At 38.7% G+C, this 27,868-nt stretch overlaps 1 protein-coding gene across 1 annotated transcript in view; it reads right to left on the bottom strand.

Moving 5' to 3' along the window:
• LOC107537507 (uncharacterized) overlaps positions 1-27,868 on the bottom strand; it is a 160,777-nt gene that overhangs the window by 67,091 nt on the left and 65,818 nt on the right. The window contains exons 7-8 of the mRNA XM_087820727.1: positions 20,783-20,865; positions 13,734-13,858 (exon numbers count right to left, since the gene is read on the bottom strand). Coding sequence (XP_087676853.1) covers positions 13,734-13,858; positions 20,783-20,865 — 208 coding nt within the window. The remainder of the gene's footprint in view (positions 1-13,733; positions 13,859-20,782; positions 20,866-27,868) is intronic.

Genomic DNA, 27,868 nt, shown 5'->3' with positions numbered 1-27,868 from the left:
ATTTGTGGTGGATAACACAGAGAAGAGAGCCTCAGTTAGTAATATTAGCTAGCATTTATTGAGCATTTACTATATGCTATAAGCATTTCACTGTTACTTTTTTTTACATACATATTTGAACCAAGGAAAATAAGGTAGGCACTACTAGCTCCATTTCATAGATAACTATTTTTACAGAAACTGAGGTACAAAGAGTTTGAGAAACTTGTGTAAGTTTACTCAACTAGTAATACAGAAAGTTAATCTGTTTGAGTTTAGATATTTCTGCCCAAAGCCTGTATCCTTAGTCTTTCTCAGTAGGAGCAGTTGGTTATGCTTTAGCCACACCTAATAAGATAAAGATGTCAGTCAATAAATATGTACTTGTAAGTGGTTCATTGATAAATTACTTTCAGGAATATTCTTCCATATGGATTTTGCTCTGATGGGCAATTCTGTAGCTGACTTGGTTAGCTTCCCCCCTCCTTGGCATCTCATCTTCACCCCACATCCATCCTACCCTCTCAGACATGCAAGAGGAGCAGATTTTAAAACATTACCTTTTAAGAGCTGCAAAATGCACACACTAATGTCTCCACGTGCATCTGAGGCTAACCAGGGAGGGAGGTATCATGCTACAGTGGAAAGAAAACTGGGTAGGGATATAGATGAACTTATTTACTAGATAGCTAGTAAATAAGCTATCTAACCACTCTGGATTTCTGTTATATTATCTGTAAAATGAAGTTAATAATATCATATCACAAAGCTGAGGTGAGCACCAAATTAAAAAAGAAAGGTATAGGACCAAGATTAAGGGATTTATAAACTGCAAAATTCTACAAAAATAGGTGTGGTTAGCCTAGTGTCATAGAAGTGGGCACAGAACATTATTTCTCTGTATTGTGCAGAATAATTCTATAGGGGTAAGGCTGGAGATCTCGGGAAAGCTTTTGAGCATAAGATTTTTATATATAAAATTCACTTGAGACATAGAAAAACAATACAACTTTCCAATCCAGATGAGTAATGTTTTGTTCTGGGAACAGTACAGATACAATATTGAAGTACTAGATATTTGGGGTTGGTTCTTTGGGACAACTCTGCCATTTGTTTGACTGTTAGGTCTCAGGATATGTTTAAATGGTGAAAAGAAAAAAAATATATTTTTGGTGATTGGAACTACCCTTTCTGTTTTCTGAGATTGTATGTATATGTCTATTTAACCCTTAGAAAGGGGGCATGAAATAAAGGGATCCTGAGTGTATGATGAGAGTCTTTCCTAAAAGGCAACATTTATTTTCAAGTGTTTAGATTGCTGAGACAAGGATTTCTCTCCAACGTACAATTCATCATCCTCCTTACTCACTGTAAAATCAATCTGTTCTGTTTGTATGACATAAACAACAAGTCATTTCTCAGGAATGAGGCAGACCATATGTGAAGGTGTTTTGGAAAAGCACAACAGGGAATACGCCAATCAAAGTAGCATCTGCATTTTATTTCAACGTCAACTCACATGTGTGTTATAAAAAGAAAAGTGTATCATTTTATTAAAGAATGGCTTTCCTGTTGTGATGTTTATGGTTCACTCATACCTTCCCTAAGCAACAAATTCAGGTCAGCCTCATAAATCACTGGCTGAGAACACACAGAGATCTCACTCTGTGTGGCCAGCAACATGTGTGCGCTGCGAACGTCTTGGCATCTGCCCACTCCCCACCCCCATGGCAGGAGAAAACACATCAATCCATTATATGCATTTTCTCAAGAATCAGCACTTTCTCATCAATGTATTGATAAATATCAAAACAGCTCATAATTGATACAAATGAACAGGAAACTATACAACACTAGCAGAGTTCTAAGGAGAATTTATTTTTCATAATTGGGACTGGATTGAGATGGAAAAGAAGTGGGTTCTAGTATTATTTCCTTTACTTATTAGCTGTGCGACCTAAGGCAAGTCACTTAACTTCTATAGGTCTCAGTTTTACACTTGTATAAACCGACAGGGCTGAACTAAATAATCCCCAAGATGCCTTCTTGCTCCAAAAGTGTGTGATTCTCTGCTCGCTCACCCACCCAGTTGTATTTGAATGGTAATGGAAACATTTTAAGATTGTCTTGTTACTGAACCTTCTCCCCAGTTGGGAGTTAGATACCTCTGAAAAGTATGTTAACTTCTTTAAACCACTGGAGTGATATCTACAGCACTGAAGCATTCATTAGCGCTACTTCCAGAGGAATTTCACACATAATCTGACTTCCTTCTTTGGAGAAATCACTGTGCGAACATTAAGGTACTGCATTAGGAAGCAGGGAACCCAATTCTCTCCACAGGCAATGAGATCCTATAGTTCTCTTTACCCAGGCAAATGAGTGGTTATTTATGTAATTAGCTGAATGGACATTGTAAGTTTTCTCACTGAAGCCCTTCCCCTCATAGGAAAAGAAACAAAATAAAAATTTCCCAGTGGACAGTATCTTTTTGACCTAAATACTTGTTCTCATGTACATACATAATTTTATCCACATAGATTTATCATTAATGTGAATTTGAGGAAGTCTCTCTGATGCAGTTTTTATTGGTTTTCCTTTGTATAAAACAGAATACATGTGTCACGTGCAGAGCATCATGAGACTCCATCTATTTGTTTTAAACAGGCAATAAATGGCAAATATTAACAAGAGGGGGTAGAGGGAGTAGGGCTGGTAAAAAGAAAGGGTGGCCAGGGCCACAAGGAGTAACAACTTTAAATCATTCCAACTTAAGACTGTGGCGAGAAGAATTTCTACTGCCAAGCAACAAAATATAAAATCCTGGGAAAAGGCTTGGGCAGCCTGAGTTCGGTCATGTGCCCAGCCCTGAATCAATCATAGTGGTGGCAGAAACATATTATACTTCACAGACCACACCCTTGGGGTATGCATTTGTGGGTAGAGGGCTCTGTTATCAGAAAAGAGGGTGAGTGAAAAAATTCTTAGGGGGGAAACATGCTCACTAGGTAGAAGCAACAGTCCAGTACGTAAACTGGGTCCAAGGCATCTAAAGTTAACTTTTATGCCATTGGTCTTTTCCCCAGACCTTTCTTCTGAAAATATCAGCATTCTTATTTTACCTTCATTTTTAAATGCTAATTTAATAAATGTTCATTAACTGTTAGCAATTTATTAATCATTGTAGATAGGTCAAAGAACATGGCTGACTTAATCTCTATTCCTATAAAATTTGTTAAACTTACAGAGCGGTGGGGGAGGGGGTCTACTGAACCCCTAATCTCCGTGTGTTGAGCTGCACTAAGAAGTAGGCATATAATGGAGGCATATGACAGATGGAAATAAAGCATCTACTACAAAAGTATGGAGGATACTTTCTATAGCTGGTGTTATCTAAAATATTAGCAAAAGATAGTTATCCTATCATGCCACTGTGTATATATATAATGTAGACATATGTAAACATCCTGTGGTCCAGAAAAGATGGCCATGATCCCAAGCCCACCAGGAACAACCTAGAGGACCCCTGCCTGTGATCACCTGAGAGTGCTGGCAACAGGCCCAACCAGGCGGAATGTTCTCATTGACACACTCAGGGGCAACTTAGTTGGGTATCTTTCTTTTTTTACTGAATTTATTGGGGTGATATTGGTTAATAAAATTATGTAGGTTTCATGTATACAATTCTACAATACATCATCTGTATATTGTGTTGTGTGTTCACCACCCCGAGTCAAGTCTCCTTCCATCACCATTTATCCCTATAAATGCCCCCTCTTCTATGCCCCCTCTTTCTCTCTGACAATCACCACACAGTTGACTATGAGTTTGTTTGTTTTCCTTGCTTAATCCCTTCCACCTTTGTGAAATCAAATGAACAAAATAAACTAATAAACAAAATAGAAACAGACTCAGATACAGGAGAGGGGGTTGGAGGGGCTGGGTGCAAAAGGTGAAGGGATTGAGTTGGGTATCTTTCTGGTTGAGAAAATGTAATAGTCTTAAAATTATATTTTGGAAGGTTATTTTATTATTATTATTGGTAGCTACAACTGGGATAAACTTACATTTGACTAGCTAAAGGTCCTATGCATTTTTTTTATTGGAATCAGTGACTTACTGAAATTTTAGCAGCCTACCAAATTTACCCAGATCAGTAAGTTCAATTCAGGCATGGGTGGGAGGAGGGTGAGGAGGTGAGATGGGCCATATAAAAGAGAGATAGAAACTGCCTGCATTTAAGCTCTCTGCACTGGAGCACATACTTCTGGCGCAACATCCTATATATATCTTTGAAGCTGGGTAGTACAGTATTGTGTGTTAAAAACATTTTATGAGGATTTGGAGAGGATCTAGGTAAAGGCTGGCCCAATAAATGATTTACCAGCTCTAATAAAACATCAAGGAAATTGTTCAGATTGCATGTCAGACCATTTAAAACACAAGTTTATAGAGGCCTCAGCAGCCCCCATATCCTCAAATCTGGTTTAAAAAGAAATGTTTATAGTGGTTAATTATCTCATATTTCCTTTTTATAAAAATGGTAGCAATCTCTAGAGAAATAAGAGAGGATGGAAATAAATAAATGGGAATAATAGCCCAGGAAGTTGAGAGAGAGAGGGAGAGAAGCTGGCTGATCACTCATTCATCCTTTTATTTTCTCATTCAACAAATATCTTCTGATTGCCGATTAGAAACCAGGATTCTATAGCTGGGCACAGAGACTCAGCAGGGAGCAGACAAGACAGGCTCCTGCCTGCCTACAGCTTCTATTCTGTGAGAGAAAATAGAAATAAGCAAAGAAATAAAATAAATATAAAATAATTTAAATTGTGATAAGTACTTTAAAAAGAAACACAAAGGGATAAGAAAGTAAATAACCAGGCGAGGGGTGGGTGCTACTTTATGCAGGAAAATTAGAATAGGACTCACGGGGAAGGAAACAATGATGCTGAGACCTGCAACGCGTGCAGGCCACCGCACCACTAAGAACTGAGAGAATGTTCCAGACAAAGGAGGCATCAAGGGTGAAGGCCTTTTAGTGATAAAGAGCTTAGTGTGTGTTTGAAGAACAGAAAGAAAAGCAGATGTGGAAAGTGAGAAATCATTCTAGGCTAACCTAGGCTCTCTAACTTTTGGAAAATATATTTTCTTCAAAATGTATTATTATTAATGTTCATAGTTTTGATTATTGGTTGCCTTTGTTAAAAATCTACAGCTTCCAGTCATCCCTGCAGAGGCTATCTTAAATACATTATCTTTCAGCTTTCATAAAAACCATAAAATCCACAATATGGGCTTTATTATTCCAACTTGATACAGGGCAAAACAGCTTCAGAAAATTTAAGCAAATTGTTCAAGGTTGCAGAGCAGTAGCAAAACAAATTCATACCTAGGTCCATCTACAAAGCCTACAGTCTTTCATTTCTTTTAGCTTGTTTGGTTTTTTTGAGAAATATTTGTTGAACTCTATGCTAGAAGCCACACACACAGAAATGAATGAAGCACAATTCAGGAGGTTATGTTTCAAAAGATGCTCCCTCCAATGTACTTCATCTCAACATGCTTATTGGCAATGTCATCTTTCTACTCTGGCATCAAGAAGTAGAGCCTATTCCTCCTCTGTCTGACCCTGCAACTTGTTTTAACTAACAGAATATGGCCTGAATCACTGTGTAACTTTGAAGGATTGGCTTTAAGATATCTGCAGTTTCTACCTTCTGTGCTCACAACAGTGCTACTTGGAACCCGGGCTCCATGCTGTGAGGAAGCCCAAGTATCAGTGGAGGCAGGCACATGTGAAAAAGTGAGGATCTCCGTTGAGAGCAAACCCAAGACCCCACATATACGGTCCCGATTAAGGCACCCCAGCCAGACCCCAGCTATCTGAGCCATCTTAGTTGAAGCTTCAAACATGGTAGAACACAGGCAAACTTTCTCAAGATGTGTCCTGCCTGAATTCTCAATCCACAAAATTGTGAGCAAATTAAAACAGTTGTTTCAAGCCACCAAGCCTTCAGTGATTCATCACGCAGCAATAGAAAACTGAAACACATAAGGAACCTGGCCTGGAAGGAGACAAGCACATAGCTATCTTAAAAATAATGTGAGTGAGTGTCAGGAGAGAACAGAGAAGCATCTAAGTCTGTATCGAGCAAGAGTGGGCAAACTTTTTGGTCAAGAGCTAGACAGTAGGCGTTCTAGGCTTTGTCGACCATATCGTCTTTGCCTTCACTATTCCATTGCACCACTGTGGGGGGGAAACAGCCAAAGACAATATATAACCAAGTGAGAGTGTCTGAGCTCCAATTAAGCTCTTTTTACTAAAATGGACAGAGGAAAGAATTTGTCCTGAGACCTGCACTGGCCAATCCCTAGTCTTGACTTGGAGAAAGAGGAAAAGCTTACTTAGGGTAATGCCTCACAGCTGCATCGTAAAGGCTCCATCAGAAACCGAAGTTCGGAGATCCTTGTAAACTCTAAGCCTTTTAATTCTATGTGTAAAACAATAATGATACTGTGAAATTGCATAAACTAGGCGCTGAAAGTTATCCCTACCAACCCAGGCCAATAGAGAACTGAGTCACCAGAGAAATCCTGGAGAGGCAACAGGGACAAATGGAGGAACCAGGAGCCTGAGAGCTTAATTAGGCTGTGTCTCCAATCCAGGTGCACCTCAAACAGGGGTTGAGAACTTAGCAGTGACTGAACAGAAGCTCCATCGCTCATCTGTGCACCATAGTCAGTACCTTGCATCTGCTCTTGCTGTTATGTTACTGAATGAAATTTAATGTGTACTTGACATCCTCCCGGGAAACTATCTCAGACTCAGGTTTCTTAAGAACAGGGAGCTTGATATTTTGAGGGGGGTTCCAAGGTCTCAGCAGACAGGGCCTGACAGACGCTGAGAATGCAACTGGGTGAGTGTGTGTGTGTGTGGGGGGGGGGGGGCATCTGTCAGTCAGTGAGGGAGATCCTTGGGGGTGCAAGAGCTTGGGGCAGAGCAATTGCCGCTGCTGCAGTTCTGCTCAGCCAGGCGCTTCTCTCTGATTAAGGGTGGAAATCATGTCAGTTTGGAGAATCCTCAGGGTCCTCCTCAGGAGGAGGCTGCTGGGAGCACCCGACTCAGTGCCCCAAGGCCACTGACAGGCACACCGCCTCAATGACCCACAGCCCACAGCCGTCCTGACACCACGCTCAAGGTTGCCTGCCTGCCTGCCTAGCCATCCCCTTAACTGGGTGCACCTGGCCTGACTGCCTACTTGCCTGACTGCTGTGCCTCCCCCAAGTAGTGTCAGGCCTACCTGCCTGCTGACCGAGCCCACCCCCTTGACAGGGCACTCACAGCTTGCCTGCTGGCCTGCCTACCTGCTCTACCACCTTGACACTGTGTGCACAGCCCCCCTGCCCGCCTGCAGCTCCTCCTCAACAAGACCCACCAGGCATGCCTGCCTGCCTTTCTGACCCCTCCAGGCAGAACTACCGCCCTGTCTGCCTACCTGGACTACAACCTTGACATACTGCACCTGGCCCCATCATCGTGACCCAACACCTCCCAAACACATAGGCCTGCCATCAGAACCTGGCTAAAAGACACAGTGCCCTAGGACTACCTGAAACAAGGCTCTGTTCACTTCTGGTCCCCCAGACAGCTGGCACAATAAAATGGGGAGACAAAGAAACAACACCCAAATGAAAGAAAATGAGAAATCTCCAGAAAAAGAACTAGATGAAATGGAAGCAAGCAATTTATCAGATATAGAGTTCAAAATAATGGTTATAAGGGTGTTCAAGCAACTTAATAGGAGTCAACTGGAAATGAAGAATGACATAGCTGAAGTAAAGAATACACTGGAAGGAATCAACAGTAGATTAGAAGAAGCTGAGACCAAATCAATGAATTAGAAGTCAGGGTAGGAAAAAATACTGAATCAGAGCAGCAATTAGAAAAATATATTAAAAGGCAAGAAGACAGTTTAATGGAGCTTTGGGACAACATGAAATGTAACAATATTCTAATCATATGAGGATCAGAAGGAGGAGAATCCAAACCAGGATTAGAGAATGTGCTTGAAGAAATAATGGCAGAAAACTACTCTAACCTGGTGAAGGAAAAGTCACTCAAGTTCAAGAAACACAGGGTCCCAATCAAAATGAACCCAAAAAGACCCATGCCTGGACACATCATAATTAAAATGGCAAACATTAAATATAAAGAAAGAACCTTAAAAGCATTAAGAGAGAGACAGAAAGTTACCTACAAGGGAGCACCCATTAGACTGACAGCTGATTTCTCAATAGAAACACTTCAGGCCATAAGGGAGTGGCATGAAGTATTCAAAATACTGAAAAATAAGGGACTGAACCTGGACTATGCTATCCAGCAAAGCTATCATTCAAAATTGAAGGTGAAATAAAGAGCTTCACAGAAGAAAAAAAAAAAAAGGCTAAAAAAGCACATTACTACCAAACCAACACTACAAGAAATGCTAAAAGGGCTGGTGTAAGAAGAAGAAGAAATGTAGAGAAAGAGAGGAACACAGACATAAAGAAAGAATGGCAATAAATAAGTACCTATCATTAATAACCTTAAACGTAAATGGCTTAAATGCTCTAATCAAAAGACATATGGTAGCTGAATGGATAAGAAAACATGACCCATATATACACTGTCTATAAGAGACCCACCTCAGAACAAAGGACTCACACAGGATAAAAGTGAAGGGATAGAAACATTTTTTTCCATGCAAATGGTAATGAAAAAAAAGCAGGGGTAGCAATACTCGAATCTGACAAAATAAACTTCAAAATGAACACCATAATGAGAGACAATGAAGATCACTACATAATATTAAAGGGATTGATCCAACAAGAGGATATAACCCTGATAAACATATGTGCATCCAATATGGGAGCAACCAAATATATAAAAAAAACTTCTGGAGAACTTTAAGGGAGAGGTTGACAGCAATACAATCATAGTAGGAGATTTTAACACCCCTCTGACATCACTGGATAGATCTTCTAGACAAAAAAATCAACAAGGACATAGCAATCCTAAATGGGACACTAGATCAGATAGATTTAAATGATATTTACAGAACATTCTACCCCAAAGATACAGAATATACACTCTTCTCTAGTGCATGTGGGACATTCTCAAAGATAGACCACCTGTTAGGACACAAAAGAAGTCTCTACAAGTTAAAGAAGACTGAAATCATATCAAGCACCTTCTCAGATCACAATGGCATGAAGTTAGAAATCAACTACAGTCAAAACATTAAAAAACATTCACACACAGGAGGCTAAATAATGTATTATTAAACAATGAATGGGTTGCCAAAGAGATCAAGGAAGAAATAAAAAACTTATTGGAAAAAAAATGAAAATGAACACACAACAACCCAAAATCTATGGGACACAATGAAAGCAGTCCTGAGAAGGAAAGTCATAGCACTACAGGCCTACCTCAAAAAACAAAAAAGACTTCAAATAAATTATCTAACCTTACAACTTAAAGACTTAGAAAGAGAACAAGAAAAGCCCAAATAAGTAGGAGGAAGGAAAGAATAAAGATCAGAGCAGATAGAAATGACATAGAGACTAAAAAAAATACAAAAGATCAATGAAACCAATAGTTGGTTCTTTGAAAAAGTAAACAAGATCGATGTACCTTCAGCCAGATTCACAAGAAACAAAGAGAGAGGACCCAAATAAATAAAATCCTAAATGAAAGAGGTGATATAACAACTGACCTAGCAGAAATACAAAGGATCGTAAGAAAATACTATGAGCAACTATATGCCAACAACCTGGACAACCTGGTTGCAATGGACAAATTCCTAGAAACATGCAATCTTCCAAAGCTAAATCAGGAAGAATCAGAAAACCAGAATAGGCCAATAACAACTAACGAAATTGAAGCAGTAATCAAAAATCTCCCAGCAAACAAAAGTCCGGAACCAGATGGATTTACAGGTGAGTTTTACCAAACATTCAAAGAAGAACTAACACCTATTCTCCTCAAACTATTCCAGAAAATTCAAGAGGAAGGAAGACTCCCAAGCTCTTTTTATGAGGCCAGCATCACCCTAATCCCAAAACAAGATAAAGACACTACAAAGAAAGAAAATTACAGACCAATATCCTTGATGAACATAGATGCTAAAGTCCTCAACAAAATATTAGCAAGTCAGATCCAGCAATATATTAAAAAGATATTTTAATATCTTTTTAATATATTCCACCCAAGTGGAATTTATTCCAGGGATGCAAGGCTAGTATAATATTTGCAAATCAATAAATGTGATACATCATATAAACAAAATGAAGGACAAAAATCGTATGATCATATCAATGATGCAGAAAAAGCACTTGATAAAATCCAGCACCCATTTGTGATAAAAACTCTAAGCAAACTGGGAATAGAGGGAATATACCTCAACATAATAAAGGCCATATATGACAAACCTATAGCCAACATCATACTCAATGGTCAAAAACTAAAACCATTTCCCTTAAAAACAGGAACAAAACAGGGTTGTCGCTTTTCACCACTACTATTCAACATAGTACTGGAAGCCTTAGCCACAGTGATCAGACAGGAAGAAAACATAAAAGGTATCCAAATTGGAAAGGAAGAAGCAAAACTGTCATTATTTGTAGATGGCATGATATTGTACTTAGAGAATCCTAAAGGCTCCATCAAAGTACTACTAGATTTGATAAGTGAATTTGGCAAGGTAGCTGGATACAAAATTAACATCCAAAAATAGACAGCATTCTTATACACTGGCAATGAACTCTCAGGAAGAGAAACTAAAAAAAAAAATATCATTTACCAACGCAACTAAAAAAATAAGATACCTAAGAATAAACTAAACCAAGGATGTAAAAGACATGTACCCAGAAAACTACAGGACACTAAAAAAATAAATAGAGAAAGATATAAACAAGTGGAAGAATATACCATGTTCATGGATTGAAATAATTAATATCATTAAAATGTCCATACTACCCAAAGCAATCTATAGATTCAATGCAATTTTTATTAAAATACCAACAGCATATTTCACCAAGCTAGAGCAAATATTCCAAAAATGTATATGGAACCAAAAAAGGCCCCAAATAGCCACAGCCATCTTGAGAAAGAAGCATAGAGTGAGAGGGATCACTTTACCAGATATCAAACTACTACAAAGCCATTGTAATCAAAACAGCCTGGTATTGGTACAACAACAGACATATAGATCAATGGAACAGAACAGAGACCCCAGAAATAGACCTACACCATTATAGATAATTAATATTTGACAAAGGAGGAAAGATCATACAATGGAGTAAAAACAGCCTTTTCAATAAATGGTGTTGGCAACATTGGACAGGCACATGAAAAAAAGTGGAACTAGATCACCAATTTACTCCATATAAAAGAATAAATTCAAAATGGATAAAAGACTTAAATGTAAGTCACAAAACCATAAAAATCTTGGAAGAAAACATAGTCAGTAAAGTCACAGACATCTCACATAGTAGAATTTTCACTGATACATCTTCTAGGGCCAGAGAAACAAAGGAAAATATACACAAATGGGACTACATCAAACTAAAAAGCTTCTGCACAGCAAAAGAAATCAGCCTCAAAACACAAAGGAATTCCTAGGTATGGGAGAACATATTGTCCAAGGATACATCTGATAAGTGGCTAATTTCCAAAGTGTACAAAGAACTCATACAAGTCAACAAGAGGAAGACAAACAATCCAATTAAAAAATGGGCAAAGGACCTGAATAGACACTTCTCCAAAGAGGACATACAGATAGCCAAGAGACATATGAAAAAGTTCTCAATGTCGCAAATCATCAGAGAGATGCAAATTAAATCCACAAAGAGGTATCACTTCACACCTGTCAGAATGGTACCATCAACAAATCAACAAATGACATGTGCTGGCGAAGATGTGGAGAAAGGGGAACCCTAGTACACTGCTGGTGGGAATGCAGACTGGTGCAGCCACTTTGGAAAACAGTATGGAGGTTCCTCAAAAAATTATAAATGGGACTGCCATTTGACCCAGTGATCCCACTCCTAGGAATATACCTTAAGAATCTTGAAACACTATTCAGAAAGAATATATGCACCCTTATGTTCATAGCAGCACAGTTTACAATAGCTAAGATCTGGAAACAGCCCAAATGCCCATCAGTAGCCGAGTGGATAAAAAAGCTGTGGGACATTTACACCATGGAGTACTATGCAGCTGTAAAGAAGAAGGATCGCGTGCCTTTTGGGGCAGTATGGATGGACCTGGAGAATATTATGTTAAGAGAAATAAGCCAGGCAGAGGACAAATATCACATGATCTCACTTATATGTGGAATCTAAAGAACATAACAAACTGATGAACAGAATAGATTCAGTGACATAGAACCATGGAACAGACTGGTGAATCTCAGAGGGAAGGTGGGGGTGGGTGGATAGGTGGGGAGAGTTTAACCAAAGAATTTATATGCATGTATGTATAACTCATGGACACAGACAATAGTGTGGTAAAAACCTGGGGCTGAGAGTGGATGGGGGGTAGAAGGGGTTAATGGGGGAAAAAGGGGGCATCTGTAATATTTGCAACAATAAAGATAAATTTTAAAAAAAGAACAGGGAGCTTGTCTTTTTCTTGCTTGAAAATTGCATCAATTGTATATTTTTTCGCAAAGAGGCATGTATATTTCTTATCTTCTAGGCTCTTGGTCTCCCCTTCCCAACTGATATTCCTTAAGCCCAGGCCTGTATCTCTTGATCCAGAGACCATCTCACTGTTTAGCCTGGAGACCACACTTCAGCTTCTAGAGGAAAGCATTGGTGAAAGTATTTAGATTTAAATTTTTAAAGTGAAAACCAGTAGGACCTGTAGAAAATGTGACTGGATAAAGAAAACTTGAGTTGATACCATGTCCTCCCAATGGTGACTCCAGGAAGGAAGAGTAAGAGAAAACTCTTTGGAAATTAAGTCATAGGCAGATAAATGTCCAGTGGAAAAACCATTCAGGGCATGAATCTTGAGGTAGGCAGTGTTTTGGAACACATGACTCTGACTAGCTACTCCATCTCTTGTCCATTCCTAGGTTACTCCATGCATCCCACACTGTTGTTCCTTCCCCCACCTTTGATGAATCCTACCACTGCAAAATTCTGTGATCATTACTTCTGCATATTGCTCAGTCTTTTAAGTATATTTCCATATTTGTTATATGCATGCTTGCACAGACAGATATACCTCTATACACACCGCCAGGTATAGAGAGCAAAAACTATGATCTGCTTAGATTCCCAGGTGAACTAAGGTTTACAGCATGTGTCAACCCCAGCCATGCTTTCCAATCCCATCTCCAGATACTGTCCACACCAAATTGTCACCATTTCTCCACTGTAGTCTTCTCCCCAAGATTTGACTCAAACTTTTTCTGAACTTTTCTCTAATCTTAAACAATCTGGCCATCATTTTCTCCATGTGCAAATGTGGCAATTTATGCATTTTAAAAATAATGTTATCACATCACATTAATGTTTTTAAACATCCATATACTTCATTAGACTATAAACTTTCCCAAGTCAGGGAACAAATTATATTGCCTATAATAGGCATGCAATCAATATTTGTAGAATAAAGGAATGATAAAAGAAGAGAATGAGTAGACTCATTGAATTCAATAAATGTAAATTTTAAAAGAGAAAGGCAAGATATAGGTACTCACCAAACTGAAAATCTGTGTTTTTCCAGTTCCTCCAAGTAAGATATATCCTGTGAATTACCTTCAGTTTCTCCAGTTCTCCAAGCAGTTGCTTTTTCTTTCACAGAATGATCAGTCAGTCTTTCTCCCTTATCAGTGAAATTAAATAAATGGGGGAGAAAATGAAGTATTTTAGCAGATAGAAAGTTTACCTAGATTCAGTGACACCTTCTGCAGAATGACTTATAGAATCCTTGATCAGACAGAAACATAGTTAGCCATGGTTTTTGTACTGAAATTACTGCATTACAGTCCAGATTATCTCAATGAATTCTCATGTCTATGATGGCAGACTGTGCCACATACACACTTGTGTAATCTCTCATGAAACACCTTCTATAAATATTGTTAGAATTTAAAAACAAATAAGTCAAGACTATTGGTTGCAAATAAAGGAACTGCAGCTTGGACTAGCTTTTAGCAAAAGGAATTTGAAGGAAGGTTTAAACTACCAGACTATAGAGAAGGCAGGAAGGCAGCTGGACTTTAGAACATAGGAACCAAAGAATGGAAGGCCACCAAAACTGTCAATCTCTGCTCTCTACTTCAACAGGCCACTTTACTCTAGCAGTCACCAAAGTTCCTGAGTTCCATAGTCCCTGACTCCAAACAACATAAGTTTAAGCTCAGGACTATACATTGTCTGTGGAGCTAATTCACTAGGACTTGAGAGAACTGTGTGGCCCATGTTGCTGGATCCAGAAAACACATTGTTCCACTGGAGAAACTGAGTTGTACAGTTCAACAAGAGATTCTTAGGAGTCCTGCTACTGTGGGAAGAAGCAGAGGGAGCAGCTAACCTAACTGAGTTTTTCTTCCCCTTTCCACCAAAACAGTTCAACTTTCAACTGTTTACATATTGAGGTCTCCTGAAAGATTTTATTACAAAATGCTACTACAAAGTCATTTGAAACCACTAGCCGCAGAAAAAAATTAGGCATGGCTTGTATTTATAAGATAGTTGTGTTAAAACTCTTCTCTCCTTTTCTTTACACTCTTCTCAAATGTTTTAAATTATCATTAGCAAGAAGATAGTTGCCTGGAATTCCTTGATATCAGTTCACACATGGTTTTTCAAATATTTTGAAATTGCAAAATGTTGCTTTGGATTCATAGGCAGATTACAGTAATTAGGAAAACTTTCGAGTGAAACACAGGGGAAGTAGATGTGTCATCAAATCTCTAGTAAACTCATTTTTTATTGTGAAATTTATTTTATTATGAAATTCATTGATTTGATTACCTTAAGAACAAAACCCAGTTATGATAGCCATCAATTTTAAGCACCTTTTCTTCTGGCCCTTTGCATCCTTCTCAGCCTCTACAGCTCCTGTACCAATAAAGGTATTTTTAATCAAAGGTTTCAGTGTTTAATCAAAGGACAAGGATCTTCATGTCCTTGACCAGGGAGCTCAGCTTGGTGATGGGGATCCACTCCTTGGCCTTGGCCTTGGCCTTGCCTCTGAGAGCTCTGCAGCCTTGGCCCTGAGCCCAACCCTGGCTGTGACCTTGGTCTGGATGCCAGCTGCCCAATCCTTCATGGAAGCCTCCGTAGCTTTTTTAAAACAACCTTAATTCACTTCATTTTTCTTATATAAAATTATGTGATGGCCACAGCTGGAACCTGGGTCCTCTGCACAGAAACTCTGGGGTGGTCTTTGCAAGATGGTCAGTGAGTTCCTGATAAGGAGACTTGGTGAACACTGTCTCTTTCCAGAGGTCAGGGGTGAGATAGCCGTGGGTCTTGGAGATGGCATCAAAGGTGGCCTCAGTGAAGTTGCCCAGGGTGGCAGTGCAGCCCCTGGCCGAGGTGTACCAGTCATTGATAGTGGCCAGCAGGAGCAGCTTCTTGGGCACAAGTGCCCCTGGGGACAGGGATGAGATGTACCAGCACAGAGCCACAGCTGCCAGTCACCTTGCAAGGGACAGTGTGGGGTTTACAATCTTGTTCCCCAAGTAGCCTCCCCACACAGGGACAACAGAAAGCTTGGCCAGGATGATGGCCCCACAAATGGCAGTGTCTACTTCCTTGGAGCACTTAACACCCAGGCCGACTTGCCCATTGTAGTCCCCAAGGTGACAAATGCCTTGAACGGGATCTTCTGGCCAGTGTGGGTCTGCTTTTGCCCTGGCATAATCTTCAAAACCTTGTCTTGAGAGATGCCCCCAGGAAAAAGTCAATGACCTCAGATTTCTTGATGGGCAAGGAGAAGAGATAGATCTGCTCCAGGATTTGATCTTCATGTCCTTGACCAGGAAGCCCAGCTTGGTAATGGGGATCCACTCCTTGGCCTTGGCCTTGCCTCTGAGAGCTCTGCAGCCTTGGCCCTGACCCCAACCCTGGCTGTGACCTCGGTCTGGATGCCAGCTGCCCAGTCCTTCATGGAACCCTCCGTAGCTTCAAATTCCAAGGCCCTGGAGCCTCTGGGCCCTCCCCCAGCACTGGTGTCACCCCCTCCCCCCCAATTTGATGTTTTCTCAGAAAAGAAGCCAGTGTTGGTATTCTTAATTATTTGATTCCTGAATAAAGAATGCCAAAATTCTTTCAATATATGAGAGCTTTCAATTGCCCCAACTAAATATATTTGATTTGTATATCTTACTAGAGTGCTTAAAACATGTTTTTGTAATTATTTAAATTTTAAATTGGATGGCATTTCTTCATGTGTTGTTTAGATACCTTATTCAGTCTCACTTGATAGAAAATTGAAATTGCCACCCAAAATTACACTATATTTGTTTTACTCACCAAAGTTCCTAATTTGTTAAACTATAGGTGTTTCATAGTAGAGTGCATTAAATTGCTTTCTATTTGATTCATCTGCGTATATCTATCTTGATTATTCAACTAAGTTTATGGTAGAAATGGGATGTAGCATATTTATCTTTCATAGCATTTAAAATGGTAATAAGCACATAATAGATACTCAAGAAATAACTAATAGAAATCATTTCATTAAGCACTTACACTAAAATACCAACAATGAATTCTATCTCTAGTTATTTACTCACAAATAAAATCACCTGTGAATTCTAAAATTAGCACAAACTTTATGAATCTTTGGAGTTCCTTTAAAAAATATCTTTAAGTTAATGTGTTAAAAATGCCTCCAAATAGATGTTTTAGAAGACATAAAATCATGGAAACTAGTTCATCTCCAAAGAAATGAGCACAAAGAGGAACAAAAACACAAATAAATGAAAGTTTTAAATCCAAAAAGGTGGTGAATCTGTGCAGGGAAATTTTCACATGAGTACCAGGGTGTGTGAGCCTGTTCCTCAGGGGAAGTAAAACAGCCTCTCAACCACAGACTTCTATCTTGAATCTATAACGGAAGATAATGCTTTAACTAGGACATTGTCAACATTTAAAAAATAGAAAATAGATCCATTACAAGTCTAAGTCCTGTCTGTACCTACCCTAAAGTCAAATAAGATCACCATTTAAAATATATATATATTCCAATAGTTACGTGTTTAGAAAGATGAATTCCTATACTTTAAAAGAAAAATTGGTCCTGCAAATTTGTTCCAGAATGTCATATTTTACATACTTTGTGTACGGTGACTCAGACTTTGACCCATTGCAGAAATCAACAGGAAATATTTAAGTGTAAATTGATAAAATTCAGACTATGATTTTCAAGTTCATGAATTAAAAACTTTTTTATGAGGTTTACCATTCTTATACAAAATTAGTTTAAAAAAACAAAAAAACAACAACAATTAATTATCACTCTTTCAACCACAACACAAAATGAGAGGCAAGAAGTGTTTTAAAATTCTTCGAAAACTAAAGTGTATAGTGTTGTAGTGAAAAGGGCCAATAAGTGATGCTCTGAAGACATGCAGTCAAGTCTTCTCTATTTTTCCAACTTAGATGATTTAAAGCCCATGAATTAAGTTCCTTTTAAATCTGAAAATGAAGACAATATTTTTTCTACACAGATCATAGGATTTTTATGAAGACAAGCTGAGATAAGAGCTGAAAAATATTCCTGGGAGCGGGGAGGATAGCACTTAATGCTTTAGAATATTAAGGATGCAAGTAGCATCTGGCAAAATGCACTGTCCATCGCATAGGTGACCAATGCAACACTGAACGTGCTTTCTGGAGCTGCTAAGCAGAAAACATTACAAGAAGACGAAATCTATTTAATCTCGAAGTTGTGCACCTCTTGACACGATCCACCTGTTCAGTCGTGATATATGGCAGCCCAGGGTCCCTCTGTGGCTCAGGGCTTTCTGTCCCTTAGCCGTAACTCTTTCCATGGACCAACCCGTCCATGGGGATGTATGCGAGAGGGCAGGTCCATGCAGAGAGAGCCCGCTTGCAGGCCGCAGGCGGTGACAGTGTGGCACAGAAGCGCTGGGGTGGGGCCACGGCTAAGCTCCACTCAGCAGCAGCACTTCACCCCAACCCTTAACAGGGTCTTTGTGGGGGCTCTGAGGAGCGCTGCTCATCTGCCCATCTGGCCAGATGAAGAGCAAGGGGATTCTTTCATCAAAAGAGAGAGCCTTAGAAAGAGGAAACGGCGACTGAAGGGCTGAATCCCCAGGATTACTGGCGCTTTTGAACTGCCCTGGGAAGTGAGGAGCATGGAGGCGCTAGTGCCCGCCCAGGGAATGCACACTGGGTTTTAAAAACAAAACAAAAAACAGCACGAGAGGAAGGCTTGGGGTGAAGGTACTCCGCTGAGAGGCTTGTGTTAGTAAGATCACAGAACTGCAAGTCACAGATCACAACAACAAACACCAGGTGCATCTGAAGTATCGAAGCTAACAAACATGACATCATGTTCAATGCCATCAGTGCTGTTATTATGATCCAAAAAAAAATCATAGCTCCAAATTAAATCCAGCCTAAATCCTGAGACCATCCAGCAAGAATACTATTTCTTCTTTCTTTAATTCATGTCTAATGTGTTTACCAAAGAATTTTTCAGGCTAAGCTTTCCATTAGCAGTACCCAGAGGTATCCCTGGCTGGGTAGCACAGGATTTACCTGAAGAGACTCCTCAGGTAAGTAACACCCCGGCTTCTGTTTCTGCCCTTTGAAGAACAACTAGCATTTCTGGCCACTTAGGACCCCAAATTCCAATAGCTTTCTGGCCATCTGTTGTTATTCGGAACGCTGATGCTTCGCATGCGAAGTTCCACGTGAACTCTGCTTTTCCACAGCCACCCTGGGAATTTTCTAGGTTAGAGTTTTTAATATCAGTTGAAGATCCAAGTTAATTCCTAATACCATGAGAAGATTTAAAAAAGGGAAAACACTTAAATTTAAATAGGGAGTCTCAGATTTAGATTCAGTAAGCATTATAACTCCCCTAGTCCATAGCAATCAGTGGCTTGCATCTTGGGTGTGTTTTTGGCTCTGTCTGCCCACAACAATGATCTTACTGAGACATTTTCCCAACATGCACAAGCTTCCTAAAGAAATTCAGACTTAAGGCACTTTCCCAAAGTACCTGTCCCCCAAGGAAGAGCTTGCTCCCCCCAAGCAATTGACTCACAATTTTTAAAATACATTATTAAAAATAAAATAAAAAAGGAAATCTTTAATTTATCATGTAAATTCAGAAAATAGAGAAAAGAATTAAGTTTTCCAGGTGGTTGCATGCTCCCTCACCTTGCCTACGTTAGCCTTTCTCGTAATCCCAAAGTTTAAGGCCAGCAATTGGTATGAAAATTTTACAAAAATATTTAAAGGCTAACATGAGATCCATAATATCTTAGAAGTTTCACTGAGCTATCCGTTCTAAAGTTCCCCCAAAGAGTATACATAAAAGTACTTAATACATAATATGTATAAAGCATGTGAACGTTTTTCCTTCCCAGCAAATGGTCCTTTGTTCCCACGTGCTATCCTTTAAATTAATGCTAGGAGACCCAATAAGTAGAAAACATATACCTGGCCGAAGGGATAAAGAAATACACAACTCTTTTAAAGTATTGTCTCATGATGGATACAGATATGAGTTCCAGAAACAAAAAGTCTGGTTCAAATCCCATCTACACACGTATTAACAGTTCCTTTGGCTAACTTACTCCATCTCCCATGCCTTATTTTGTCACCTGTAAAAATAAAGAAATGATGACAATAGTGGTATCCATCCCATAGGCTGTGGGAATAAGATGAGTCATTTGACGGAGAGGACTGAGAACACCTCCTGGCACCTACTCATTTTCTAGCACGCAGTAAATATTATCTTTCATTGCTACAGATGTCACCAAACCTTTGATCCCTAACCACTATTGTAAGTGCTATGAGTGCTCATCTGGACATTAAAAACTCAGTCACTTATTTAATCAGATGGCTGTTCACTATTTAAAGATGAAAGCAAACCTTCCTTTAAAGATAAGGGCCCCATAGTCGTCTCTACACACCTATGTTTATTTAGTCAGAATAGTGGAGAATTAAGACAATGATTCAGATAGCATTTGTCTTGGAAAGGGCAGGGTCAGAGGGCAATCCGTTCACTCCAATTTTCTATCCAAGCTGCATTTTCTGAATACTTAGAAGTCAAAGTCACGTGGTCTTATGTAGACATAGATTTTGGAAATGGTTAGGTATCAGAAAACTGGATCCAGTAATACCAGTGAAATTAATCTAACCAGCATCTGGAAGCCCAGGCTGTGTAATTTATATACATTTTTCAAGATATTTTCTGGACATACTTTATGGCAGCCTTAATCGTGCCAAATAAAACACAGTGCAATTAGCACACTTTCTAATCACCCCGCCCAAGCTGGAAAAAGGAATGTAGACTGATTAATTTAACTAACGTCTTCACCAGCTTAAAGAAGTCTGATTCGGATGCAATAAAAATTTATTGGCATGGCTGATTTCATAAGCGTCAGCTGCTTTCTCATGTCCCACACTTCAAAACCTCCTTTGAAGACCAAATTACCTTCTACCTGGAAATATATTTTAAGAAATCATAGTTAATAATCGGGGACTGCTGTTTTCATGATCTTTTCAAAGCCAACCTCTACAGCCTTCCTCTTACCTTGTTGCGTAATTCCTGGCCTTCTTTTAAGAGATCGAGATCACAGTCCGAAGGGCAAGAACCAATTTTATTAAAAATGCTTCCTAGGGTTAAAGACAAAAGGTGCAAAAATATATTACAGATTTTCACTTCAGAGGATGTGTAAGCTTTCACTGCTGAAATCTAAGAGCTTATATAAGGCCTGACAACTGGGGGCAAAAGAAATAATACTAAGAAAGATGCTCATAGCTGTTTTATGCTCCAGGCTTTAATTCAATGTGTAAACTTCAAGTAGACTCTACTAGTGGCCACACCACGGGATGCAATTTATAAGCAGCAGCTGCATCTGGCCTGCTTTCCTACCCTCATCCCGGTAAGATTCTCTATCTTTAGCTGTGCTTCAAAGAAATTCCTGTGCACCTCCTACCAATGTTTCAATGTAAAACTTTGAGACTAGGGAGGTCTGTCCTCTGCCTTTACCCAGTGCTTCCCACCTGAGATCCTTTTTTCATATCTTACATGACTTGTTTTATATCATAGTTTCTCAGCCTCATTTGGCTGAGGATGACATTTTGGATTGGTTGGATTGGATAATTCTGGGGGCAGTCTGTGTTCTGTTAGGCTGTTTAGCAGCATCCCTTACATCTACCCCCTAGATGCCATAGCACCTTCCATTTCTCCACCCTTCCCCAGTTGTGATAACCAAAAATGTCTCCAGACATTGCCAAATGTCCCTTGGAAGGCAAAACATCCCCATCTGAGAACCACTGCTCTAGATCAGGAACTCCTTGCAGACAATGTGTCTTGTTCACGTTAGTTTCGCCTGTAATCTCTAGCACAGTGCCTGAAACAGAGTTCCACAAATATCTTTTAATTATAAATCAACAGACAGAGCTATCACATAAGCAAGTATTATTTAAGCTTTATGCCTCTTACGTCATTGGCTTGATGACCCCTCACTTCAATGAACCCATATGCCAAGGTCTACCCCCAGGGTCTTGTGACAAATACCCTGGCCCAGAAGCCGCCAGAGCTCGGAGTCCCTCAGTAGAGCCACAGCTTTAACAAAAAGGTTGACTCAACATCTTTGTTTTTAGTATATATGTGTCATGTACCATGAGCAGCTAAGCCTTGCAGCCTGCCCTCTTCTCTCCCTCCAGGGTTTGAAGGCTGCCAGCCCCTGCCCTTTGGAATTTCCCTGTGGACACTTTTTTGTGAGATTGCCAGAGTATAAAATTATTAAGACATGGTCTCCGTGTCTTCAAGCTTTTTCTCCCTGAAGGTGACCCACCAAGGTTTGTGTGGATCATGCATTTCGAACATCAATAGTTTCATTGTATCTTCTGACACTCACCCAGTACACTGGGCCAAACTAAAGTCAAAATTAGAAAACACCCTTCTTCAGGGAGGGTGGCATAGGTCAGGGACCACTCTCTGAGAAGCCGGGCACTTGAATCTTTCAGATGAGGATCATGTAAACCATGGCAAGAGCTTTCTTACTTTGAGTCTAAAACAGACTTCATTGATGGTGAGGTTGAGATGGCCAAAATCAAGATAAGAAAGGGGGAGAAAAGAAGAAGGCAGGACCCCAAAAAACATTTTTATTTGGATTTTAAATATATTGTTCTTTGTCAAGCCTTATAATTTAAATTCTCAGTGAATAGTTGCTAGCTGAAATAACAATTTTAAAATAATAAAATTCACTTTAGCGTATTCTAAGAACTTTATATATATTAGGCTGTGCACACACACATACATACACACATACACACCAAAAATAAAAATAAAATAAAACAATAAACTGCTAAAAGAGCGAGCATTACTCTATTTCACAGATTTGAAAATTCAGACTTGAGATCAACGAACTTCCCCCGAACTTCTCCCAAATCAGAGTTAATCAGCATAAAATCTTAAATTTAGACCCAAGTTCTATTCAACTTCAAAGCCTATGCATTTAATCCCTCTGTTCTATCTTACTTAAGAACTACTTATACACCGTTTTAAACACTGAACAATATATTCGTTTTTATTGTTGCTTGAACAAATTTCCACAAACTTAGTGACTTAATATCCATTTATCTCACATTTTTTGCAGGTCAGAAATCTGGGTATAGCATGGCTCAGCTGGTTCCTCTTCTTAAAGTCTTAAAAGGTCAAAATCAACGTCTCAGCCAGGGCTGCAGTCCCATCTGAGTCTAGGAATCCTCTTCTATGCTTGCTGGCTGTTGGCAAAACTCATTTCCCTCTCATGCTTTCCATGTGGTCTCCTCTACCTTCAAGCCAGCGGGAGTGGGACACATCTTCTCACGTGTTCTACTGTGCGTCTCAATTCAGTTATGACGACTTTCTTTCTCCCTTTTAGCACCATAGTCACACATACAGGGAACAGATTCAGAAGTGCACTGCCAGGTGTGTAGTTCTAATAAAGGAGTGGTAAGAAACCAGAACAAAGTGAGGGGCCCTGACAAAAAAGAGCATATGGAAAGGGAATGTCTAAACAAAGCATAAAAGTGTTCCGTGGGAGAAAGGGCCATCTTTTAAAAACCTAACAACTCCTACAATTATGACACCACTGGAGAAAGAAGCCCTTCTCTGCCTTCTCTCCCTGCCCTGCCCTGATCAAATCCTGAGGGGGTCAATAACCATGATTCTCAACACGGAGAAGGGGTAGAAGCTTAACACTCAGAAACAGAGACTGCAACCAAGTTCTGCACTCCTGCTCAGGTTTTAGGGCCAGCCTGAAAGCAAAGACACTGAGAGCCTTTTCTTTTTTATTATTAACCCTAACTAGACCTATGAACCAATTATTTTACTTAAGACTGGAGGCAGGGGTGAGAGTAAGATGAACAGAGGACTGATGGTTCACCACAAGCTCCCTTTACAGACCTGACCTCATCGCTCAAACCCTGTATAATATGAAAAGGGAAGAGCAAGGGTCACTTCATTCGTTGCTTAGATTATAACCGTCTGTATAACAGCCTGATGTCACTGGCAACTCTGCTAGCACACACTCTGCATTTCCCCTGGCTCTATCCAGAATATCTGAATCCAATCTTTTTATTTTTAAAATCAACATATTAAGTTCTAATTTACATTCAATAAAATGTGCACATTTTAATTCAATGAGTTTTGACAAATATATGCACCCATGTAACTCCCATCACAAAATCTTAAATATTTTGTATAACCCTCTAAAATTTCCCCATGCCCTTTGCAGTCAATTACCCTATCCCTAACACACACACACACACACACACACACTCCTGACAACCACTTATCTGATTTCTATCACTACAGATTAGAATTCTGTCATAAAATTTCATACATATGGAATAATGCAGTATTTACTCTTTTGTGGCTGGCTTCTTCCATTCAGGATAGTATTTTGAGACTTATCACATTTTATTGCTAAGTAGTATTCCTTTTGATGAATGCCCTGAAATTTATTGACTAATTCATCTATTAATGGATATTTCAGTGTTTCAAAGTTTTGACTGTTGTAAGGACAGCTGCTATGAACATTCAGGTCCAAGTGTTTTTGGGGACATATGTTTTTATTTCTTGTGGTAAATACATAGGAGTGGGATTACTGGGTCATAAGATAAGTGTTTAATTTTTAAAAACTGCCAGTTTTCCAAAGGAGTTGTACTATTTTTCCTCCTACCAGTCATGTATGAAAGTTTCTGCCAAATTTTCATCAGTACTTGGTGTTGCTGGTCTTTTTAAGTTTAGCATGTTAGTGGATGTGAAGTAGTAACACATTAGTGTTTTAATTGGCATTTCCTGATGCCTAAAGATTGTTAGGCATTATTTATGAATTAATTGGACATTTCTTATCTTCTTTGGTGAAACCTCTGTCTAAGTCTTAGAACTTTAAAAAGTGAATTGTTTTTCTTATTAGTGAAAATATATAATATGGTACAAACTGTTTGTCACATACAGGTACTGAAGATGGTTCCTCTTAGTTTGTAACTTGCCTTTTATTTTTCCTAATGGCAACATGAAGAGAAAAAGGTTAATTTTGTTAAAATATAATGTATTATTTGTTTTTCTTTCATAGTAAATAATTTTTGTGTCCTGTCTAAGAAAACTTTGCCGAGGTCATAAAGATTTCTCCAAAGTTTTCTTCTAGAAGTTCTCTTGCACTGGGTAGGACTCCAATATATAAAGTGATGAGATTAGACATCCTTGCCTTGTTGTTTATTATATATAAATATATATATATATATATATATATATATATATATATATATAAAATCTTCCTCCATTCAGTCAGAGAAACATATCCTATAATATTTAAATCTTTTGAAATATATTAAGATCTAATTTATAACCCACTATATGATCCATCTTGCAAACATTCTATGTTCCCTTGAAAAGAATGTATATATTGATGAGTTTAGATGAAGTGCTTTGTAAGTTTCAATTAGATCAAGTTAGTTGATAGTGTCATTCAGATATTTATATCTTATATTATTTACTTTTTGTCTCTTTCTTTTATCAATTAATAAAAAAGGGTGTTAAAATTTCAAAGAATGGTTAAGGATAAGTCTAATTTTTCCTCTTTTTTGCCAGTTTGTGTTTCATAATTTTTGAGGTATAATTGACATATGACATATTAGTTTCATGTGCACAATGTAATGATATGATATCTGTATATATGGTAAAATCATCACATTAAGTCTAGTGAACATCCATCCCCACATATAGTTGGAAATTGTCTTCTTACGATGAGAACTTTGAAGATCTACTCTCTTGGAAACTTTCAAAAATGCAGCAGAGTATTATTAACTACAGCCACCCAAGGACTGGGGGGAAGTCCCTGTGCTGACCTCGGATCCCCTCTGCACACCTCCCTGCCCTCTGCTCTGCTCTCGGGTCCCAGCTGCCTCAGCTGCCCTGAGCGCCCAACTCTGTCCCCTCAGCTCATCAGAACTTTGTCTGCTCGGATTCCCCTCGGCCGCTCTGCACTCAGAATATTGCGCCCAGGTGGAGAGCAGGCTTTGTCTCAGAGGCCTCTGTCTCTGTTCTTGTGCCCCCTGATGGCCAGTGCCCCAGAACAACTGCTTCACACCGTCTGTCCAGTTTAATGGTTCATTATAGCAGAAGAGCTGGTCTGGCTCCAGCTACTCTGCTGTAGCTACAACTGGAAGTTGTGATATTGCTTAATTTTTTAATTAAAAAGTGGAAATGGATTCATGCATCTGTCATGGGCTAACTAGCACCCACGTTTATGTGTTGGTAATACAAAGATGGGTTATTTCGAAAGTCCATTTTTTTTCATGCGAACTATTACTCAATTTCATTATCAGATCCTTTTATATTGAGGAAAAGATCAACTAATTACAAATAATAGTAACCTCCTGATGCCTTTGGAATGTGTCAGCTGGGATCACCTAGAAAAAATAAATGAAACAGTCATATCTTTAATAATGCGTGAGGTACACAAGGAGAACACTTGTCAGAACTGTAGCATTACAGGACCTTACCTATATATAAATGCATATGTTTAGGAAAGTGTGTTTTCCCTGAGTTGTGCTAATCTTTTTTACTTGGCATATTTTTAATGGTTTTTCCAAATGACCTTTGTAAAATTAATCGAGGATCTGACACTGTCCTTTGGAGAAATACAAAGAAAGAATGCTGCTTATAATAACTTGTGCACGAAAAATAGCCAGAAAATGACAAAACAGAGAAAACATTCATACTGAAAAAAATTAAAGCTTGAAAGTGGAACTAACTGAAAAATGTTGCCTTTTCGTCAGCAATATTTTTGTGGGTCACTGAAAATTTCATTTTCCCTTCCTTTTCTATAACATTGTCATTACTTGAAATCAGATTTCTCAAAACAAGTAAAATATAGTGCTATTTTTCAAGAGCCCTACAGTGAAAATCATCTCGAATTAAAGATTAATAAAATGTACAGAAAATATGTATAAAAACACAAATACAGAGATCCTTTAAAAATACCTGCAATTAGACAAGATGGAAATCTAAAAAGAAATTAAATTTCATTGAAATTCATTTCCTATTCTTTTCTTTGAGAAAATTACTACTGAAGTGAGGAATTTTTTCCCCTGTAATTTAAATGTTAAGCTGCCAGATGTGTGTCTCATGCTTGACGAGTCGAAGCTTTGCATTATTTAGCATATTAAGAATCACAGAATTTTAAAAAGGGCTCCTTTATTGCCTCAAGGTTCTAATTAAGTAAACCTTAGCCTGGTACATTTAAAACTTGCAATACAAGAGATTTTGCTCTTTTTTTTCCCCCGCAGTCAAGTCACATCTATATAATAAATATGGAAAATCTTTAAGATGATATAATTTTTCTTTTCCTTGAAGAATTAAAGCTATCTATTATTTTAAGAAGTTTTTAATAGAGGCCAGCAATCTAGAAGACAACCAAGGATTCAAAATACTTTTTAATCATTGCAAGTTGCTTTCCTTATTTATACCAAAGAATATGTGTTTCATAAAGGCAGCTCTGTGCTATCAATCTTCCCCTCGCTTCCTTACTTTCTCTGCCTCTGCTGTGGGCTCCACTGTTCTCTTGTTAGACAAAAGCAATTCCAAGGAGCAATGAGACCACAGATTTTGGATTGATGTTATGTTTTTGTGTGTCTCTCGGTGTGTGTCTGTGTTAGCTATCTGATCACACAGCACTAATTAGTTTCCCTTTGAGCAGCTCATGGAAAGAGTTCTCGCAGCTAAAACGAAAACCATAATCAGATGGAAGTTCTGTAGGCACACAACATTCATAAATCATACCCTTAAATACAGTTATTTTTGCCATTTTAGAAAATGTCAAAGATGTCAACTCTGTCCAAATATACCGCTTAACAGTGACTATTTTAGTAAATTGACTTGAAATGCATTTAGCTAACTGACAGTTAGAAGCACATAATCTAGTTCACAGTACAAATGAACAGTTTAAAGGCCAAAATAAGCACCAAAGTATGAATTCTCAATGACATGTTGCAATGAGCGTGGCTGCAACCACAGACCAAAATCTTAGCTTTGTTTATCTACATCAGAAATAGATGCACAACATTTTTGAAATGTGATATTTTACATCTAGTTTCTAGTTAAGAAAACAAAAATGTCTTA

Source organism: Miniopterus natalensis, chromosome 9, assembly GCF_054644295.1.
Source record: "Miniopterus natalensis isolate mMinNat1 chromosome 9, mMinNat1.hap1, whole genome shotgun sequence".
In the NCBI taxonomy this organism is placed as follows: domain Eukaryota; kingdom Metazoa; phylum Chordata; class Mammalia; order Chiroptera; family Miniopteridae; genus Miniopterus; species Miniopterus natalensis.
The sequence above is the reverse complement of the archived record's forward strand: the minus strand, read 5'-3'. Positions and strand labels throughout refer to the sequence as shown.